Raw genomic sequence first — 19,384 nt, 5'->3', positions numbered from 1 at the left:
AATTTAAATTGACAAGTGTTGTATTTCTACTAGGTACACTAAATAAGAAAGCGTTGCCCATAAAATATTAGGTTTGAGATCAATACATTATTATTTGACAATTGTTATGTTACAGATACATTTAGTATAAATTCAAATTTACATATCATAACTAAAAAGTTAGTGCATGATATATTATTATTTATGTATGTTCTTTTGTTTGAGATCATGAAGATCCTTTCGATTGAATTGATAAATATTATATTTTTACTAGATACATTAAATAAGTAAGTGTTGCCCATAAGATTTTAAGTTTGAGATCGATAGATTATTATTTGGTAATTGTTATGTATAAGATGCATCTAGTATAAATTTGAATTTACGTATCATAACTAAAAAATAGTGTTTGATACATTATTATTTATGTCTGTTATTTTATTTGAGAAATACAACACTTTAAATTTTTTTTAAAATACATTATAGTAATTGTTTGAGATCGATAAATTACTGTTTGGTAATTGTTATGTATCAGATACATTTAGTATAAAATTGAATTTACGTATCATAACTAAAATAAGCGCTGATACATTAATCGTTAAGTAAGATACATTACATTTTATACATGATACATTAATTTGATGTGTGGGATACATTAATCTGATGCGCTGATACATTAATTTAATGCGCAAAAATGAGGGATTTTGAAAATTTGTAAAACAATAGATTTAAAGCTCGAGCATGTGTCCTTTCTCGATTCCTTCGCTCACAAATGTATCACGAATATAATTTAATATTGTGTACGAAAATATATTTTTCTAAATTTGAATAACCGTAGAAGATACATAGCAACACTTGATACATGAACAAATGATACATTTGGTAGAGACTACTTCTTTTCATTTCATAATGTAGTTTCATCAGCAAACTGATTTTTTTGCAGGAAAAATATGAATACATCATATCTTTTACCTTTCCCTTATGCATATTGTGAAGGTGAAAATGGAGGAAAATCCTGTAATTCTTGAAAAAAATTATAAAGCGAAAACTTGACCTGTTTTGAAAATAAATGTGGAGAGATATTACTAAAAATAGAGAGAATTAAATCTGAAAATTAAAAAATGAAGGAAGTAAAGATTGAGGGAGTGAAAATAGGAAGAGATAGAGTGAGTAAAAATAGGAAGAGGTTGAGGGAGTGAAATAAGGAGTAAAAATAGAAAGAAAAACGTGTATAACTTTATGTATCTGGAACAATGAATTTGGAAGGAAAAAGAGGGAATTAGAAATATTTTTAAATGATAGGAAATAATAGAAATTATGGAAAATAAAGATGTGTATATAGGTAATTCATCCTTATTTTTTCCTTAAAGTTTAATGTTGGACCATTTTATGTCTAAATTGATTTTCTTCTTCGTCTAACTTTGAGGCATGTGATATTCGCGTTGAGGGGAACATAATGATGAAGTTAGTTTTCCATTTCATTGACGGAATTTTGAGGGTCAATTTATTATCCCTTTTTAAAAAAAAAATAAATAACAATGTCATGGATATCGTTAGTCCCGTGTTGACATATATATTCTAATTTCTATAGCATGGAAACATTTCAAGGCTCTTCAGAATGGAAAAGCTCATGATTATAGATTTGAGTGTGGTTTAGCTTTAATGTAGGTTATGGTCTTCCCTTTTTTAATTAGGTTAGTTAGTTTCTATATAAAATGAGTTTCATGATCATTAGGACGGATGTAGGATGAATTATTAGGCTTGTATGATCATTATTACTCTCCTTTTTTCCATTTTTAGGACTTTAGACTAAAATTTAATCCATAATACTTTAGTTTAGGTTGGCTTTATATCTTTGATTTATTTTTATTGAGTATTGACTATGATTTGTGCGGATCCAGTTGCAAGTCATTTGCTTTTAATTTTGACTAGAAATAGAGGTGAGAGAATGTGACTTTTCAGTTACCAAAAAAAAATCTAAATGCCTTAGCTTTACTTAATTTGGAGTGTAAATCTTTGTTCCTTGAGGGAGGTTATAATTATTTGTCCATTTATGGATAATATTTAAATAGCATACCATAATACTAATTACATACCAATTTTTATTTTTTTTTAAGGAAAATGGAATAGATCGTAAATATTATTTTGTGTTCACATTCTATATTCTCTATTATACCCCCTCTTACTATATTGCAATACTAGATTCTCTGTGTCTTTAACATGGCAAGTTAGTTAATTTTCGACTATATAAATAGATCACTTACTATCAACTTATGACATGTTTCTTTCGATCGAAAGGTGTGTAAAAATCTCTCTTATATATCTATTTTCTCTTTGTTCTATTCTAGTTTCTTCATACATAAATTGATTGGGTAAAGAATAAACCAAAGATATTAAGACTTTGTTTTTTGTGTGTCTTTTTTTGTTATTTTGTATTATTGAACAGAAAATTAGCAATAAAAATGGCAGATTCGGGGGAAAAACATGTTGGAGAATCGTCAACACGCCGAAATGCATCAAAAAGGAAAGGACAGGGTCAGAGGCACTCTGTGGAGGCTACTCAGAGACTTGAAGCGTAAGATTAATTTTATTCACAAAAAAAAAATTGAACCTCCATGTATGTTGAATTATTATTTTTTGATTTTGTTTGTCTAGATATGGTGTTATTTTCCTAAGAAATGTGAGTGAAAAATCAAAAATCATTAACGATATGATTGATCTACCGCGTATATAAATCTTTTATAGGTGCATTGAGTTGTTCTTTATAATTTATTATTACATTTAGCATAAGGCGGTGCTTTTCTTTACTTTTAATTCCTTTTTGGTTTTTTAACCAAAAAACTCATTCACTTTTTCGTGTTATTTGATACATTTTTGGGGCTCGACTAATTCAACTTTCATTGAAAAGTCTTAATTTAGGGATCCACTAATTTGGCCCAACTAATCTGCATTGGAAACTTCTATTTAGGATTCAACTAATTCAGATTTACATCAATAAAATGCTTCAGATCAAAGATGACAACTCAAAGTCTCAAAACACAAACATGAGGCCTCTGATTAAAGATAAATGATTAATGATCAATATTTAGTTCCAAGATGAGTATCTAATACCATCTTTATGACTAAATTCACATTGGGAATTAAGTCCCGTTTTGGTGGTAAAATAATATCTACCAAGGACGACTTTCATTCCAGCAATTCGAACTTCAGAGCCTAGTTAATGATAGAGATATACGTATCGATTCACCATATTTTTAATGGTCAATAACAATAAATCTTTTTGTGAATTTTGAAATGTAGATTTTACGAGATATGTCGATTTCCAGACGAGGACCAACGAAATCAATTGGCTTTCGAAGTAGGGCTTGACCCTGATCAGGTCAAGGGTTGGTTTCAAAATAAAAGGACTCAATCAAAGGTAATTGATTAGTCCTTTTACTATTAAGTTAATTATACTTAATTGATGGATTATTATTGTTATTTGCACACAATGATGAACTAATACATCTTTTTCCATTATATCATGCAAAAATCTAGAGGACAAAAAAGGACTTGTTAAAAGTAGGGTCAGATCGAAGTCAAGGCCAGTGAATCTCTAGGGTTGGGCCCCAAAATATATTTTTTAAACTTGGTTAAATTTTTGGGATGTGTAATTAAATAGAATAAATTCTTTCTATAATATTAATCAGTACATTTAATTACTTCCTCATCTTTTTAATTTCCCCCTGTATACAATTATTTCTATTATTGACTATTTTACGTTTCAATTTCAATATAGCTTCTTAAATCAATTATTTATTTTCTTCTTGTTGAATTAGAATCATGTTAAATTATTTAAAATAGATGAATTCTCTAAAAAGTTCCAAAACTTAAAATGGACCATAACCCAATTTTCTTACGATAACAAAAAAAAAATAAAATCTTATCTTATTTTCTTGTTATTTGAGTAATTACGGAACAAACTATAATTTTTTTTATTTACGACTATACTTAACATCTTAAATTAATTATATTTCCTCAGACAAAAGATGAGAGATCAGACAACAAGACTCTTCGAAACGAAAATGAAACATTGCGTTTAGAGATTATTGCAATGAAAGAGGCAATTAAAAATAACATGTGCTCACAAAGTGATGGTCCGTCCATTGGAGAAGAAGAGAGAGCAAGAAATGTAGAAAAAATGAAGATAAACATTCAAAAGTTGAGAGAGGAGGTAAGCCTTTAATTCAATCTCTTTAATTATTTTTCTTTTTTAATTAATTGTTTTCGCTCAAAAAGAATTGTCTATACATTACTTAGATAAATTTCAGATACATGTATCGGTGCATCTAGATACATGTATCTCAGATACATGGGTCAAAATAAGGTCTACTTTGTTCCTTATAGTTAATAATTATATTTCCTACTCTTCATTTCTCTTTGAATAGCTTTAAAATCATTTAAGACTCGATTTAGGTCAAATATATCATGATCTAATAATTCTTTTAATTAAACTTAATTGTTACAAGTTTTAGATCTTAGCTCACTAGATTCGCTGATTTTCATAAACCATACATTGACCATTTTATCATTCTCATTTTCTAACTTGTCTTCGTTATTCCGACACTAATTTCTCTGTCTTGAAGTTTGTTTGAATAATCATAAATATATTTTTCTTAACTTACTAGCTCAGTTGATTTTTGACAATCATATACTATCTTTTCATCTTCCTTTGTAAGAGGAATAGGATTGTCTTCAAGCATGACGACTATCAACACTCTCACATCATAGAGATTTTTACTTATTGTTAGGAAATAAGTTGTGAGACCTTGCTCTGATACCTATTAAAAGTGTGAATTTATATTTTCTTTTAAAAGTCGATTGACTCTAATAGTAGAAGAAGTTGTTGGAATAATTGAAGAATGAAGAAAATTGATGCAACATATATTTATACATTATATTTTTACATTCTCAAAATCATGTTTAACATAAATATAGTATGTAACTTAACTTAGCAATTATTATTTTTATTTTGCAGCGTAAAAGAATATCAAATATCATCTCAAGTTATGATGGGAAGTCTTTTGTGATGGATTCAAATTCTACTCTTGAATCTCTGGCTGATGAATCTTTGTTGAAGCAAACTATATGTGGCTCTTCCATTGGATATACTTCTTCGGGAAATAATAATGACATTTACAATGCTCGAGCACGGATGAACAATATCCCAATAATATCAAAATTAGAACAAGAAAATTATGGGTTTCATCATGATGATAGTAATGGGGAGAAATCAATTATTTTTGAGATAGTTGTTCCTGCTATCAATGAATTGCTTGGACTTGTGCATGTGGATAAACCACTTTGGATAAAATCATCAGTCGAAGAAGGGTGGACTATTCATCGTGAGGGTTATGATACAACATTTTCAAATTCAAATCGACCTTATAAATCATCAACTGCTCGAATTGAATCATCAAGGTATTTTGGAGTTGTGCCAATGACTGGAATTGATTTGATCAACAATTTTCGTGATCCGGTAAGTCACTTAAAAGTTTTTATGTTATAACAATTCAATTTACAAGCTAAGTTATATTGTTTTCTTTGGGATTAGGCTAATCGACTATATATAAGTATCTCTCATGTATTTATAGAGTGAATATAGTTTGTGTGCTATCAACTTTTGGATAGCTTTTTGAAATTTTTTTAGGCGTAATTAATATTTTTTTATAATCATCAATCGTGATTCTGTACATGCAGATCAAATGGATGAACATGTTTCCTACTATAGTCACAAAAGCTAAGATTGTTGATGTTTTTGATTCTGGGAATACAGAAGTCTCTATACAATTGGTAAAATATTAATTTTACTTAAAAAAAAAAATTCCTACAAATTAAATAGATATTAAAATTGTTTCACAAAAATGATCTAATTTTTTTTTCTGATTCTTGAAAATAGATGTATGAAAAGATGCACATTCTATCTCCTCTAGTTGAAGCTAGAGATTTTGTCTTCATACGTTGTTGTAAACAACTTCAACCAACAACATGGATAATGGTGGATGTTTCTTATGATTTATTCAAAGAGATTCAAACTTGTGCACCTTCTTATGCTTGGAAGTTTCCTTCTGGTTGTTTAATTCAAGAAATAGGCGATGGCAGAAGTGTGGTAAGAATTACGATTCTCTCTCTCAACATATCACTATTTATATAAAAAGGTAGTTGGTGCACTAAAAACATACTATGCGGGGGTTCTATGAAAGGGTCGGACCACAAGGGCACACATATTTATCTTGCATTTTTATAAGAGGTTGTTTCCATAACTCAAACCTATGATAAATATCACTATTTACATTTAGCTTATTTTCCAAGAAGTTTATTACATAGGTAGAAGTTTACACGTATGATGATAACCACCTTATTTTTATGTATATCCAATGATCAAGTTATTATTATGCTTTCTTGATTAGTTTTTGTCTTGTAGGTTGCATGGATTGAACATGTTCAAATAGATGAAAAATGTCATGAGGTGAATCATCTCTTTAGACACTTGTTATGTCGACGTCATATATATGGAGCTGAAAGATGGATTGCTACACTTGAAAGGATGTCTGAGAGATATAATAATGAAATGTCTACAACACGTTTCAAAGGAGGTTCTGTTTTATATCTCATTCTTTACTATTTATGACTTTTCAAAAATAATCTATAAAATAAGATAAGAGTCAATGTAAAATGAATCATCTCAAGGCAGCTTTGATTAGAAAAATGAAAATCTTGATGTGGTTTGAATCCATGCTTTTTAATTATTATTCTTTTTTGTTTATTTGAAACGTCTCCTTCCTTTCAAAAGTTCTTTTTTTTTTTTTGCTTTAAAAGTGTGCTTGGTATGATTTTTTTTTTTTAAAGAAAAAGTTATTTTTCGATGTTTAACTAGAGAAAATATTTTCTGTCTAAAAGGTCTGAAAATTGATCACCTCTTTTATCTTCGGGTAAAAGACATTTTTCTTTGCAATTATCACAATTTTAACTCAAAATATATCCGTAAAGTTTTGTTTTTCTTTAGGCATGTGTTTGGATAGTTTCTGATAAAAAATAAATTATTTTCTATAAAAATATTTCCAACAAAGAAGCAGGAAAAATGATCACTTTTCACATTTTTTTTTAACACCTGAACATATCATCAAAACACTATTTGATTTGCTAATATTATTATCAAGGATCAATTTTCATTAAATTTTTTAATATGTTTCTTCAAAACAAATTATTTTCTAAAAAATTGCCTTGTCACACCAAACACACCCTAATTTGATAAGTCAATATTAATTTTTACTTTTTTAATGATATTTCAGAAGGCTTGAAAAATGTGATGAGCATATCTCAAAGAATGGTGAAGAGGTTTTGTGAAATCCTAAACATGACAGATAAATTAGATTTTTCAACTTCATTACTTTTGAATAACGAAGATAGAGTTTCGATAAGAAAAAATAAAGAAACTACCCAATCGAAAGGCTTCATTGCTACTGCTGCTACATCCCTGTGGGTTCCTCTTTCATTTGAAACTATTTTTGATCTTCTCAACGATATCAACACAAGATATCAGGTATGTGTCAAACCTATTTATAATATTGTAGTTTGTTCATTTATATTTTTGGTTGTTATAAAGAACATATTAATATAATATGATATTGACATCAACTCCAAAGAAAGTTAGATATCATAGCGAAATATTGTCGTTAAACAAAGATCTTATTATATGTATCTTTGTACTGTATATATTTATTTTTAATGCAATCAATCGAACAACCTATATAACTTAATTTTTAATCAAATAACCCTTCAAAGTACCCTTGTATATCAACTTTTTTCAATCCTTGTGTTGATTTTCATGTGAAATTCACAAAAATTTTCAATAAATATGAGAATCGTAACTCATAATATTAAAAGTACAATAGGTCTAGTGTTAATATTTTTTTTTAAAACCATCAAAAGATGAAGTCATAAATTCTACTTATCTATCAATATTAGGCTCTCAGATTATGTTGTTAGAATTAACTATGCATAGTTAATTTTATTTTATTATAATATGGTCTTTTATACTCTGATCATGCATTAATATTTGACAATCAAATCATGATTTTTTTTAATCATTTGATTTTGATTTCTTATTTCTAGTGGGATGCTTTTTCTGGGGGAAATTATACCGCTGAAATGGATCGAGTGTCTACGGGAACTTCTACAAAAAATTGTATTACATTCATTCAGGTATTTTTCATATTTTATTTCTTTGTATATGATTTGCTATTTTCTTCTTATATTATCAAATAATGATATTTTACCCTATCTGAAGAATTAAAAAAACCAATACTTATGATTTGGATTCATCTGGTTTTCACATGTAAAAATACCAAAATTTCGAACTTACTTTTTTCCACTTTATTTTTGATTACTTACTCAAAAGGCATTTTTTGTGGTCTAATTTCCTTTTTGAGTGGTAGACAAACTTATTACTCCCCCGTTTAAAAAAGAATGAATGACCTTATTTTTTTTTTGTTTTTTTCAAAAAGAATGATTTCTTTTTATCTTTTTAGTAGCATTTTAACTTTAATTTTTCAAGTAACATGTTTAATACTATAAGATTAAAGGACATTTGACGTAATTTTAATTTAGAACCACAAAATTAAAAAGTCTTTTTTTTCTTTTTTTAAACTCCGTTTCAAGTCAAACTAGATTATCTTTTTTGAAACGGAAAGAGCATTAAAATACATACGACAACAACAAGGACAAGAATTATTTTTTTAGTGCTTACACTATTTTTTCTTAAACTATTTATATGCATATGCAGCTTAATATGACAACGGAGAACAACATGGTACTTCTTCAAGAGTCAGGCATCGATAAAATGGGAGCTTTTTTAATCTATGGACTAATAGATTCAACAGCATACAAGTCATTTCTCAGTGGAGGTAATGCGGAAGAAGTTTTTATTTTGCCTTCAGGTATCATCATAAGTCCCGATGGCCGCCTCACCAACAATAATGAAAATGCAAAAAATGGATCAATCTTGACAGTGGCTTTTCAAAAGTTGATTTTTGCTAATAATTCAATCTCCCAAGACCAACATGAGGAGGAAATGGCTTATATTCATAACCTTTTGAGCTATACGGTTTTAAAAATCAAAGCACTATTGGGTTGCTCTGATTAAAAATTATGATGAATTTGTTTCGTGTTGTTATTTTATTTTATCGGGGATTTTAAAACTTAGACAACTTGTTATGTTTGAAGGATGTTGTGTCTCCTTTTATTTGACGATGGGATATGTTATTGCTATTATCTTTTATATTGATAGACTAAATTTTGAGACCTTTTTTGTTTGGTTATTCATTTTTAGCCTGTTTGGCCAAATTTATCTAAATGTGGTGCGTCAAAAATTAATAACATGGCCAGTTTCCACCATATTTTAAATGCTACATATTTAGTTTATTCTTAGAAATATTTAACTTGTATCTGGCCTAAATATAGTTGGGAAAACCATTGTCTCCTCCTCCCCCTCTCTTCTACCAACTCATTTTGTCTTTCTAACTTGTAGGCCAATTTTCATTTTCTATGTTTGGTGTTGGTTCTGTGAGATTGTGTGAGCATTTTAATATTTTTTTACCAATTTTCATTTTCCATGTTTGGTGTTGGTTCTGTGAGATTGTGTGAGCATTTTAATATTTTTTTACCAATTCTCATTTTCTATGTTTGGTGTTGGTTCTGTGAGATTGTGTGAGCATTTTAATATTTTTTTACCAATTTTCATTTTCCATGTTTGGTGTTGGTTCTGTGAGATTGTGTGAGCATTTTAATATTTTTTTACCAATTCTCATTTTCTATGTTTGGTGTTGGTTCTGTGAGATTGTGTGAGCATTTTAATATATTTTTAATTATGTTAAAATGATTTTCCCTTATTTTGATTAACTCATGCCAGAAGTTAGGCATAGTGGCCTAGGTGCATATTTGGCTTAATTGCCAATCTTATAAGTGATTCAATGTGGTGAACGTTGGGATTTCTATTGACCACTTAGTGGTTTTTGGCGGAACGTGTAATGGCTTAAATTTCATCATTATTCCTCCAGTATATTTTGTAACCTGGGACTTTAAAAAAAAAAGTGACAGTAAGATATCAAAATAAATAGACGGTGATTTAAGTCTTAAGTATTGGTGTAGGTGACAATTATGTGATTAATGATTACGGATTGTGGAGTTGTCCTCAAGTTTATAAGTTGACATTTTGGTTCATTGCATTAAATGAAGGGTAAAAAGATAAATTGACTAAAACCTAATTTAACCAATCTTGGTGGGAATTAAAATTGGGGAAAGCCACCAGCAAATTGTACCAAAAGGGGAAATAAATAACCTAATTTTAGCTCTCGTCGTATTCTTCTTCTTCTTCTTCTTCTTCTTCTTCTTTCTTGTTTCCTTGCTTGTCTTTCTTCCTATTCTCTTTATCTTTTTCTTCTTCTTGTCGTACAATATTGGTCTTGGCTGCTAGTCCTTGAGCTTTCTTCTTTTTTTCTTCTTGAATCATATTTAACTAATTTAATCAGTGGATCAGATTTCATTTGCTATCAATTGAAATTACTTCATAAATGATTAGGGTCACACACCATTGTTTTGATATGTAAAATTAATAGTTCTTTGAAATCATTTATCATCATCTGGGCACCTGGAATTTTTTCAATAATTTGCATTCGCGTTTCCAACAAATTGCTATATGTTGCAACAATTGACTATTCAAACAAATTATAGTCATATGTAGCAACAGAAAGGTTATTTCAATAGCAACAGAATAGACATATGTTGGAACATATAACTTACACAAGTTGCAATATATAAGCTAGATTTTATCCAATTTGATATTTTTCCACTCCAAAATCGCTCAATTTATCGATTAAGTCATCCTTGCAGTGACATATGTGGCACCATATGCACGTTCTGTTGGGAAAATTGCAACAGAAATATCATATTTGTCAACATGTGTATATCATAAAATGATCTTTTGGGGGTTAATTCAATTTAATTGTCACCTAATTCAACATGTAACACTAATATATATAGTCCTACAACATGTCTAAGTACAAAATTATGGTCTACTACAACAACCTTCATCAATTCTATCAATTATTTTTACAAAGACTATCATACCACTAGTTCATCATACAATGATCAAATAAGTACATATGGTAGTTATATAACACCCTTATAAATCCTTGTTTTAAGTGTTATAATATATTTTTATTGCATAATGATGGTTCAAAATACTAAAATTTGGTTCAATTCGACATTTGTCCATTCTAAATTGCTCAATTTATTAATTAATCCATCATTGAAATGACATATGTAACAACATATGCACGTTCTGTTGGAAAAATTGCAACAAAAATGTCATATGTGACAACATATGTATATCATAAGGGTTAATTCAATTAAATTGTCACATAATTCAACATGTAACACTAATATATAGTCTTACAACATGTCTAAGTACGAAATTATAGTCTAATATATATAACAACCTTCCTCAATTATATCAATTATTTTACAAAGATTATAATATCACTCGTTCATCATACAATGAGTAAGTAACTTCATATGATAGTTATATAGCACCCTTGTAAATCGTTGTTCCAAGTGTCATAACATATTTTTATTGCTTAACTATGGTGCAAAGTACTAAAATTTGATCCGATTTGACATTTTTCATTCCTAAATCGTTTAATTTATCGATTAACCTATTCTTGAAGTGACATATGTGGCAACACATGCACGTCTTGTTGGAAAAATTGAAACAGACATGTTATATGTGACAACATATGTATATCATAAAATGGTCTTTTGGGGTTAATTAAATGAAGTTGTCACTTAATTCAACATGTAACACTAATATATAGTCATACAAAATGTCTAAGCATAAAAATGTGGTCTAATACAATAACTTTCATCAATTTTATCAATTATTTTTACAAAGACTATCATATCACTAAGTCATCATACAATGATCAAGTAATTCATATGATGGTTATATAACACCCAAATTATTGTTTTAAGTGTAATAACATATTTTTATTGTTTAATTATGGTCCAAAGTATTAAAATTTGATCCAATTTGACATTTTTTCATTCCTAAATCGCTTAATTTATCGATTAAGTCAACCTTGAAGTGACATATGTAACAACATACACGTTCTGTTGAAAAAATTGCAACAGACATGTCATATGTGGCAACATTTACATCCTAATATGTATTATTTTTAATCAGATAATATTTCAAAAGGAATAACAACCCAACCATCCTACAAACAAATAAGTGATAAAAACCACTTCAAAAGTCCTGATTTAATGCCAATAACTATTAAATTTTATCCTAGAAGATATCAACGATAAACTAGAAATGATGAGGGCAACGACGCTTTGTTGGAGAAGAAAATCGCAACATATTACCACTGATATTATAGAAAACATAGCAACAATTTGAACTGTAAAGAAATAACGAGAGAAAGGAAAGAGAGAAAAGAAAAAGAAAATTAGTAAAAATAAGTTAAATTTGAAATATGAAATGAAACAACCATTTATAGAGGAGAGGAGAGAGGGAAAATGAAGGGCGATTGTTTTAGACATTTTTATTTTACTTTTTTTAATTTTTTTTTGACAGTTCATAATGTGACATTTGTTGCCACATATATCCTTCCTGTTGGGGTACATGCAGATAATTCTATTATTTTTTTTACAACAAAGGTTATATATGTTGCCATAGACACCACATTGGTAACAATGAATGTTGGCACATATCTCCTTTCTGTGACATATGTTACCACATATCTCCTTCCTGTGACATATGTTGCCACATATCTTCTTTCTATGACATATGTTGCCACATATATCCTTTCTGTTGGGGCACATGTAGATAATTATGTGGTGTTTATTACAACATAGGTTATATATGTTGCCACATATATCCTTTCTGTTGGGGTGCATGTGATAATTCTGTGTTTTTTTTACAACATAGGTTATATATGTTGTCACAAACAACACATTTCTTCTTTCCATCATAATTGACATTTGTTTCAAAAAAAATCATTAATATTATCAGCAAAAATAAACACTTCACCAATTGTTTTATACAACTTATCAACAAAAAAGGTAATTCACAATGGTATACATAACCATCAATCTAATCAATGGTGGATATTGTTGCTACACATCACAATTGACGACTTCGACTTTTTTCTCTTTCTCTTTCGCTTTCTTTTTCAATTTCTCCTTGCCTTCTCCTTCTACTTCTTGTTCTCCTTGCCTTTTGGGTTTGAGTGTGATACGGAGCAGTAGTCATTGTTTTTTTCTTTCACTAATTATAGATAGTGATTGAGAAATAGATTTTTCCAATCTCCTACACTTCATATTTGTTAGACAAGTGAACAAAACTATATTTCTTAAATCATATGAACAAAATGGTCACAAAAAGAACAACAAATGAATTTTCACTGAATGTTAACCTTACATATACATTTTCTCAAAGCTATGACTTTTTGGGTTTGTTAGTTTTCTTTCTAAAACAATAAAAAAAAATAGGTACCATTACATTATTATTTATTTATAACATCTAAAAAATGATTTATTCTTCATTAACCCAAGAAAAAAGCATAGTGTTGTTCCAAAATTGTAAATCTCTCAAAAAAATGACTTACCCATTTTAAATCGAATACAATTTTCAGTTCATAAAGAGGAGATAGTCATGACCGGAGATGAGAAGGAAGATATGATAATGGGGGAGAATATTTATTTTGATAGTCGGATTTTTAGATTTTCTAAAGAGGAAGAAGAAGAAAAGAGAGAACATTCGGAGAAGAAAAAGAGAAAATTCTATTTTCATTTTTTTTTAAAAAAATGGATTGGATAGAATTATAAAAGTTGAAAAAATGAAGTGTTTTTTGTATTTCATAAAAGATTTAAAAATTTTGAAAATGTTAATTTGGTCCCAAATTTACTTAATTACATTTTAAAGAGGATTTGACACTCTTGGTCAATCTGTCACCAAAAATCATACCAAGACTTATTTGACACCTTTCGTTTAATTTTCTCTTGTAACCTATGTAACTCCTAAGACCATTTATCTTCACTATTTAGTAAATCATTATCTTCCTATTCATTGCTAGAAGACTATTTTTAGTATAATAAGTGGTGGTCTTCATTTGTTTTAATACAGACGAAATATATAGAGCGCAAAAAGTTAGTAAAAAAAAATAGAGTTTCTTATTAGTTAAAGGGAAGAGTTCTTTTTGTGGAGCTTTGGACTCAACTCTTGTCTAGAGTTTTTGAGTTACACTTTTGTGATTAGGTTGTTGTATCTTGGTGGGGACAAGTTAAGGAGGACTTCTATTGGATCGGTGAAAGAACGTTTGTTGTAGTGGACTTGAATCTCCTTAAAGAAAAAGATATATCCGAATAAAGTAGATATCACCTCTATGAGTGAAGATGAAACTATTTCTCATCTAGAGAAAGTGGAAAAGTATGATGGTGATTCCTATAAGTGTTGGTATTATTCTTAATTGTTTATTTGATAATTTTTATGATTATTATGATAGAACTTACTCTAGTGCAAAGAAAATTTGAAAAGCATTGCAGAGAATATGATACCAAAGAGGCTGGAGCGAAAAAATATTCGGTTAGTAGATTTTTTCGTTTTCAAATGGTGAACAATAAATCACTGGTAGACCAAGCTCAACATTTTGTACGATTGTTGGTGAGCTTAGGTCCTGGAGGTAAAAATTGGAAATAACCTCATTGTTTGTGGCATAGTAGATAAACTTCCACCTTCTTGAAAAGAATTTCAAAAAACTATGCGCCACAAATAAAAGAAAATCTCTCTTGAAACCTTCATAATGAAAATACATGGAAGAAGAGACAAGGGGACAAGATGCACTTTTATAAACATAAGTGAATAACATTACAAGGAAGATAAATTTAATTGCTTCAAATAATGCTACTCCTGAATTCCACAGAAATACTTCTTTGAAGCCTAAGAAGAAAAAATATTCAAGAAAAAATATGATGAAAATAACCAAGCACATAATTTACAAGTTCAAGACAAAAGATTATGCTATGTTTGTGGAAAGAGTGAGCATATTGCTCGATTTTGCATATTCTAAAAATGTGGTCCTAACCCTCAGGCAAACGTTACCATATAATCTTTTGTGGCGGTGATTACTGACATAAATATGGTAGAGAATGTTGATGGATGGTGGGCTGATTCTGGTGCAAATCGTCATGTCCGTTATGACAAAGTCTGATTTAAAAAATTTACTCATTTTGAGGAGTCTAAAACCATCATACTTGGTGATTCTTACACTACTCAAGTGCTTGAAACGGGAGATGTCAAATTATTTTTTACTTCTCGAAGGGTATTAACTTTAAAAGATGTAACTTCCATGAGAAAAAATTTGATGTCTAGTTTTCTTCCTAATAAGCAAGATTTAAGCAGATTCCTGAATCTGATCAATATGTAATTGTGAAGAATGATATTTTTGTGGTAAAGGGATATGCTTGTGATGGAATGTATACACTGAATATTGAAATAAATGAAGTTTCTGCTTCTGTTTATATGTTTTCTTCTATCAATTTTTGGCATGCTCGTTTGTGTCATATTAATGAACGTCATATTGAAATCATGAGTAGTTTAGTATTAATCTCAATGGTAAAAGGAATTCTGGAAAGTGTGAGGCTCCAGTAACGCCAAAAATCACTAAAATGTTTCATCTCAAGTTGAAAGAAAAACTGATTTGTTAAAATTAGTTCATACTATATTTGTAACCTTGGCAGAATTTTAACTCGTGGAGGTAATAGATATTTTATCACTTTCATTGATGATTTTTCCTAGTATACATATGTTTACTTGATGAAAAATAAAGTGATGCTTTTGAAAATATCAAAACATATCTCGATGAGGTTGAAAGAAAACAATTAGAAGTGATAGAGGTCGTGAATATGAGTCAAATGAGTTTAATTTTTTTGTTAGATCATTGGGAATAATTCATGATTCATGAAACTACTCCTCTTTATTTTCCTTCCTCAAATGGTGTAACCGAAAGAAAAAATAAAACTTTGGTTAAATTGATTAATCTCATGTTTATTGAGTCACATGCACCTTTAAATTTTGAGGTAAAACTCTTTAAATTCTTTTTATATGTTGAATTGTGTGCCTCATTAAAAGTCAAAACTGAAACCGTTTGAATAGTGGAAAGATTACAAGCCAAGTTTCAATATCTAAGAGTTTGGGGTTGTCTAACCTTTGTGAAGATAATAAATCCAATATTACTGTTAGTGAAAAATTACACTATAACAAAAATACAAGATTAAAATCTCTATATATATATAAATGAGGATCATAGAGGAGATGATATGGCACCTCTCTATGACCTCCATTCATTTTTTCTTATTTTTCTTCTTTTAGTTGACATTTTTTCTTATTTTTTTCAATTATTTTTTTCTTATAAACTTACACCTCTTTAATTATATAAATTCTATTCTTAAATAAGTATTAATAATTTTCATAACCCTCAAACCTTTTATATTCATAACCTCTTAAACCTTTCATATTCATAACTTCTAATTATTTAATGTGAAATGTTACATTAACACTATAAAATCACACTAAAATTGTGTGTTATTTTGTAGTCATCTTTGGGTAGAGAATTAGTGGAAGAAATGTACAATATTTGTAAGCTTTGAGGTGCATTATTTTTTCAAATATTATTTCATATATTACTTTTAATTAGCAAGTAAGGCTAATATGTCATCATATTTTTATTTCTTCTAGATAAATTATTTTGTTTTGTTATCTTTGAGATTTATTTTATGACTAATAATGTATTTGTTATTATTTTTCTTGACTCTTGTATATAGGATGGAATGATAACATCAAGCGATGAAGATTAGTGGATTTTGAGTTATACATATTGATTATTTGTCCAAAATGATTATGTAGGAGAATTTATGATAAAATGTAATTTTCCCTTATTCTTTATGAGATATAATATTTTTTTTTGTTAACTTTGAGATTCATTTTAGGACTAATAATTTATTTGTTATTATTTTTCTTGACTCTTGTATATAGGATGAAATGAAAACATTCAGAGATGGAGATTAATGGATTTTGAGCTATATAGTGATTATTCTTTATTTTTTTAGGTCCTTAAGAAGTAATGTTTCTATTATATTATTTCCTTTTGAATTATTTATGTTTTGTCAAAAATGATTATATGTGTTTAAATGTAATTTTCTCCTTATTCTTTATCTTTTTCTTATTTTGGTAGATAATTTTTAACTTATTTAATCAGATTTGCCGATTATAGAAGATATATCTATAATGAAAATGGTTAGACATTCTTGCATAATTTGAGTTTACAAGGAAAAATAATTTGATATGTCTAATATAATTACAACTCTTTCTTTGTTGAATCATACATTGAATATTATTTGTTTATGTTCATGAAGATAGAAATCCTGAGTTTTTTTTAAAAAAACATCTAATTTATTCTCCTTAGACCTCTATATGATTCATAGATAATTTAACTATATATAATGATAACACTCTTCAAAAATAATTATTTGTTTAGGTAAATTCATGTCTCATTTTTTTATTGATAATATTAATTTATTGTGTTTGTGACTTATAATATTTTAAAACATAGAAGTAGAAATCGTATGCTACTTAAAAAGATATGTGCATATACTTTCATAATCCGGTGAAACAATTTTTATTAACAAAAATGATAGAACATAAGAATGTAAAGTTAATTTATTATTTTTAAAATACACATGGTTTTATTAAAAATAAATTATTTATTAATATGTAAAATTACAATTCTTAAGTTTTTTATTTTTGTTGTTTTTCTTAGAATATTTCAAGTTGTTTATTAATAAGTCTTTATATTTTCATGTTTGTTATTTTTCGGAAGTTCTAAAGTTATTTCAAAATTACGATTAATTTATAATTTAAAAAATTTAGTTGGTTTCCTACCTTTTTATTTACTTATAATAAATATTTGTCTCAATAACTCTAATTTTTTGTTTTTTATTTTCTATAATTAATGTTCTTTATTAGTGTAATAATGTACAAATATTACTCTTATTATATTACAAAAGTTCAAAGTCATATTGTTAATCCTCTTAATTACTGTGACTTTTTATTCTTAGGAATTTATTATGTTAAATGTAATATTTATTTTAAATCTGAAATATATTTTTTAATATTTTGTGTTTAAGCCAGACAAAATTAAAAGAAATAGGAATTGTGTATGTCATTTTCTTGAATCTTTTTTTTCGTAGTTAATTCTCTCTTTTGTTCTCTTTTATGTTATTTTTAAATTTTATATTTTTTTCCAATATAAGTTGTCCCAAAAATGATTGGATATCTAAACCTAAGTATGATAATAATAATAATAATAATAATAATAATAATAATAATAATAATAATAATAATAATAATAATAATAATAATAATAATAATAATAATGAAATTTAACTAATTAAGATTTTTAAACTTTTCTTTATTTAAAAATTAATTATTAATACAAATATTAAATTAATCTAATATTGTACAATAAAAATAATTAAAACATGTGATGATTGGGTCATGACGAGGACAAGTATAGTAATTGTGGATAATGATTTATAATAGTGTTGGCTAACTATATAGTCATGAACACTTACTGTTAATAGCAATTCGAGTTATATATTGCCGAAAAATTATACTAAGAATATAATTTATAAAATTACAAATAAGCATAAAAGAACGATTAGATTTAAAGTTTACATAAATATATATAAATTATACTAAGAAAATCTCAAATAAAAAGGAAAAAAATGATCACAAGTTTACATTTAAGTAGTTCTAATATTACCCAATTCTTATTACCTTCCATTTTTCTCTATAAAATTTATTTTTAATATTTAATTTTTTCGAAGTTCACATATATTAATTTCTTAACAAATTTCATATTTAATCTAAATATTTTTCATAGTTTCTCTTCTATAAAATTATGTGATTAACAAAAAATTCTTTTTATTAAAATAATTATTGATATTAATATGTAATTTTATTTTAATCTTTTTTATAACCGCGCGAAGCGCGGTTAAATACACTAGTTGAAAATAAATATGAAGAAATAAATCTCTTTAGGTTGAGATGCGGATATCTCGCTTTAAGGAGATTCAAGTCCATTGCAGCAGATTTTTTCACTAGACCAGCAATAGTCCTTCTTGACTTGTCCCCTCCAGGATACTACAGTCTATCACAATATATAACTCAACAACTCCGGACAAGAGTTGAGTCTAAGCCTCCACAAAAAGAACATCTCTCTTCAACTAATAAGAACTCTTTTTTTACTAA

At 27.8% G+C, this 19,384-nt stretch overlaps 1 protein-coding gene across 1 annotated transcript; it reads left to right on the top strand.

Moving 5' to 3' along the window:
- The first annotated feature begins 2,438 nt into the window (after nucleotides 1-2,438).
- LOC107032692 (homeobox-leucine zipper protein HDG8-like) lies at nucleotides 2,439-9,160 on the top strand. The gene is made up of 10 exons (XM_015234263.1): nucleotides 2,439-2,551; nucleotides 3,277-3,394; nucleotides 3,998-4,189; nucleotides 4,994-5,494; nucleotides 5,716-5,808; nucleotides 5,915-6,124; nucleotides 6,440-6,599; nucleotides 7,272-7,558; nucleotides 8,131-8,220; nucleotides 8,801-9,160. The coding sequence occupies exons 1-10, from the start codon at nucleotides 2,439-2,441 to the stop codon at nucleotides 9,158-9,160; spliced, it is 2,124 nt and encodes a 707-aa protein (XP_015089749.1).
- The last annotated feature ends 10,224 nt before the right edge of the window (nucleotides 9,161-19,384 follow it).

The sequence above is a fragment of the Solanum pennellii genome, chromosome 10, assembly GCF_001406875.1.
Source record: "Solanum pennellii chromosome 10, SPENNV200".
In the NCBI taxonomy this organism is placed as follows: Eukaryota; Viridiplantae; Streptophyta; class Magnoliopsida; order Solanales; family Solanaceae; genus Solanum; species Solanum pennellii.
Note: the sequence above shows the minus strand (reverse complement) of the source record. Positions and strands in the feature narration are given on the sequence as shown.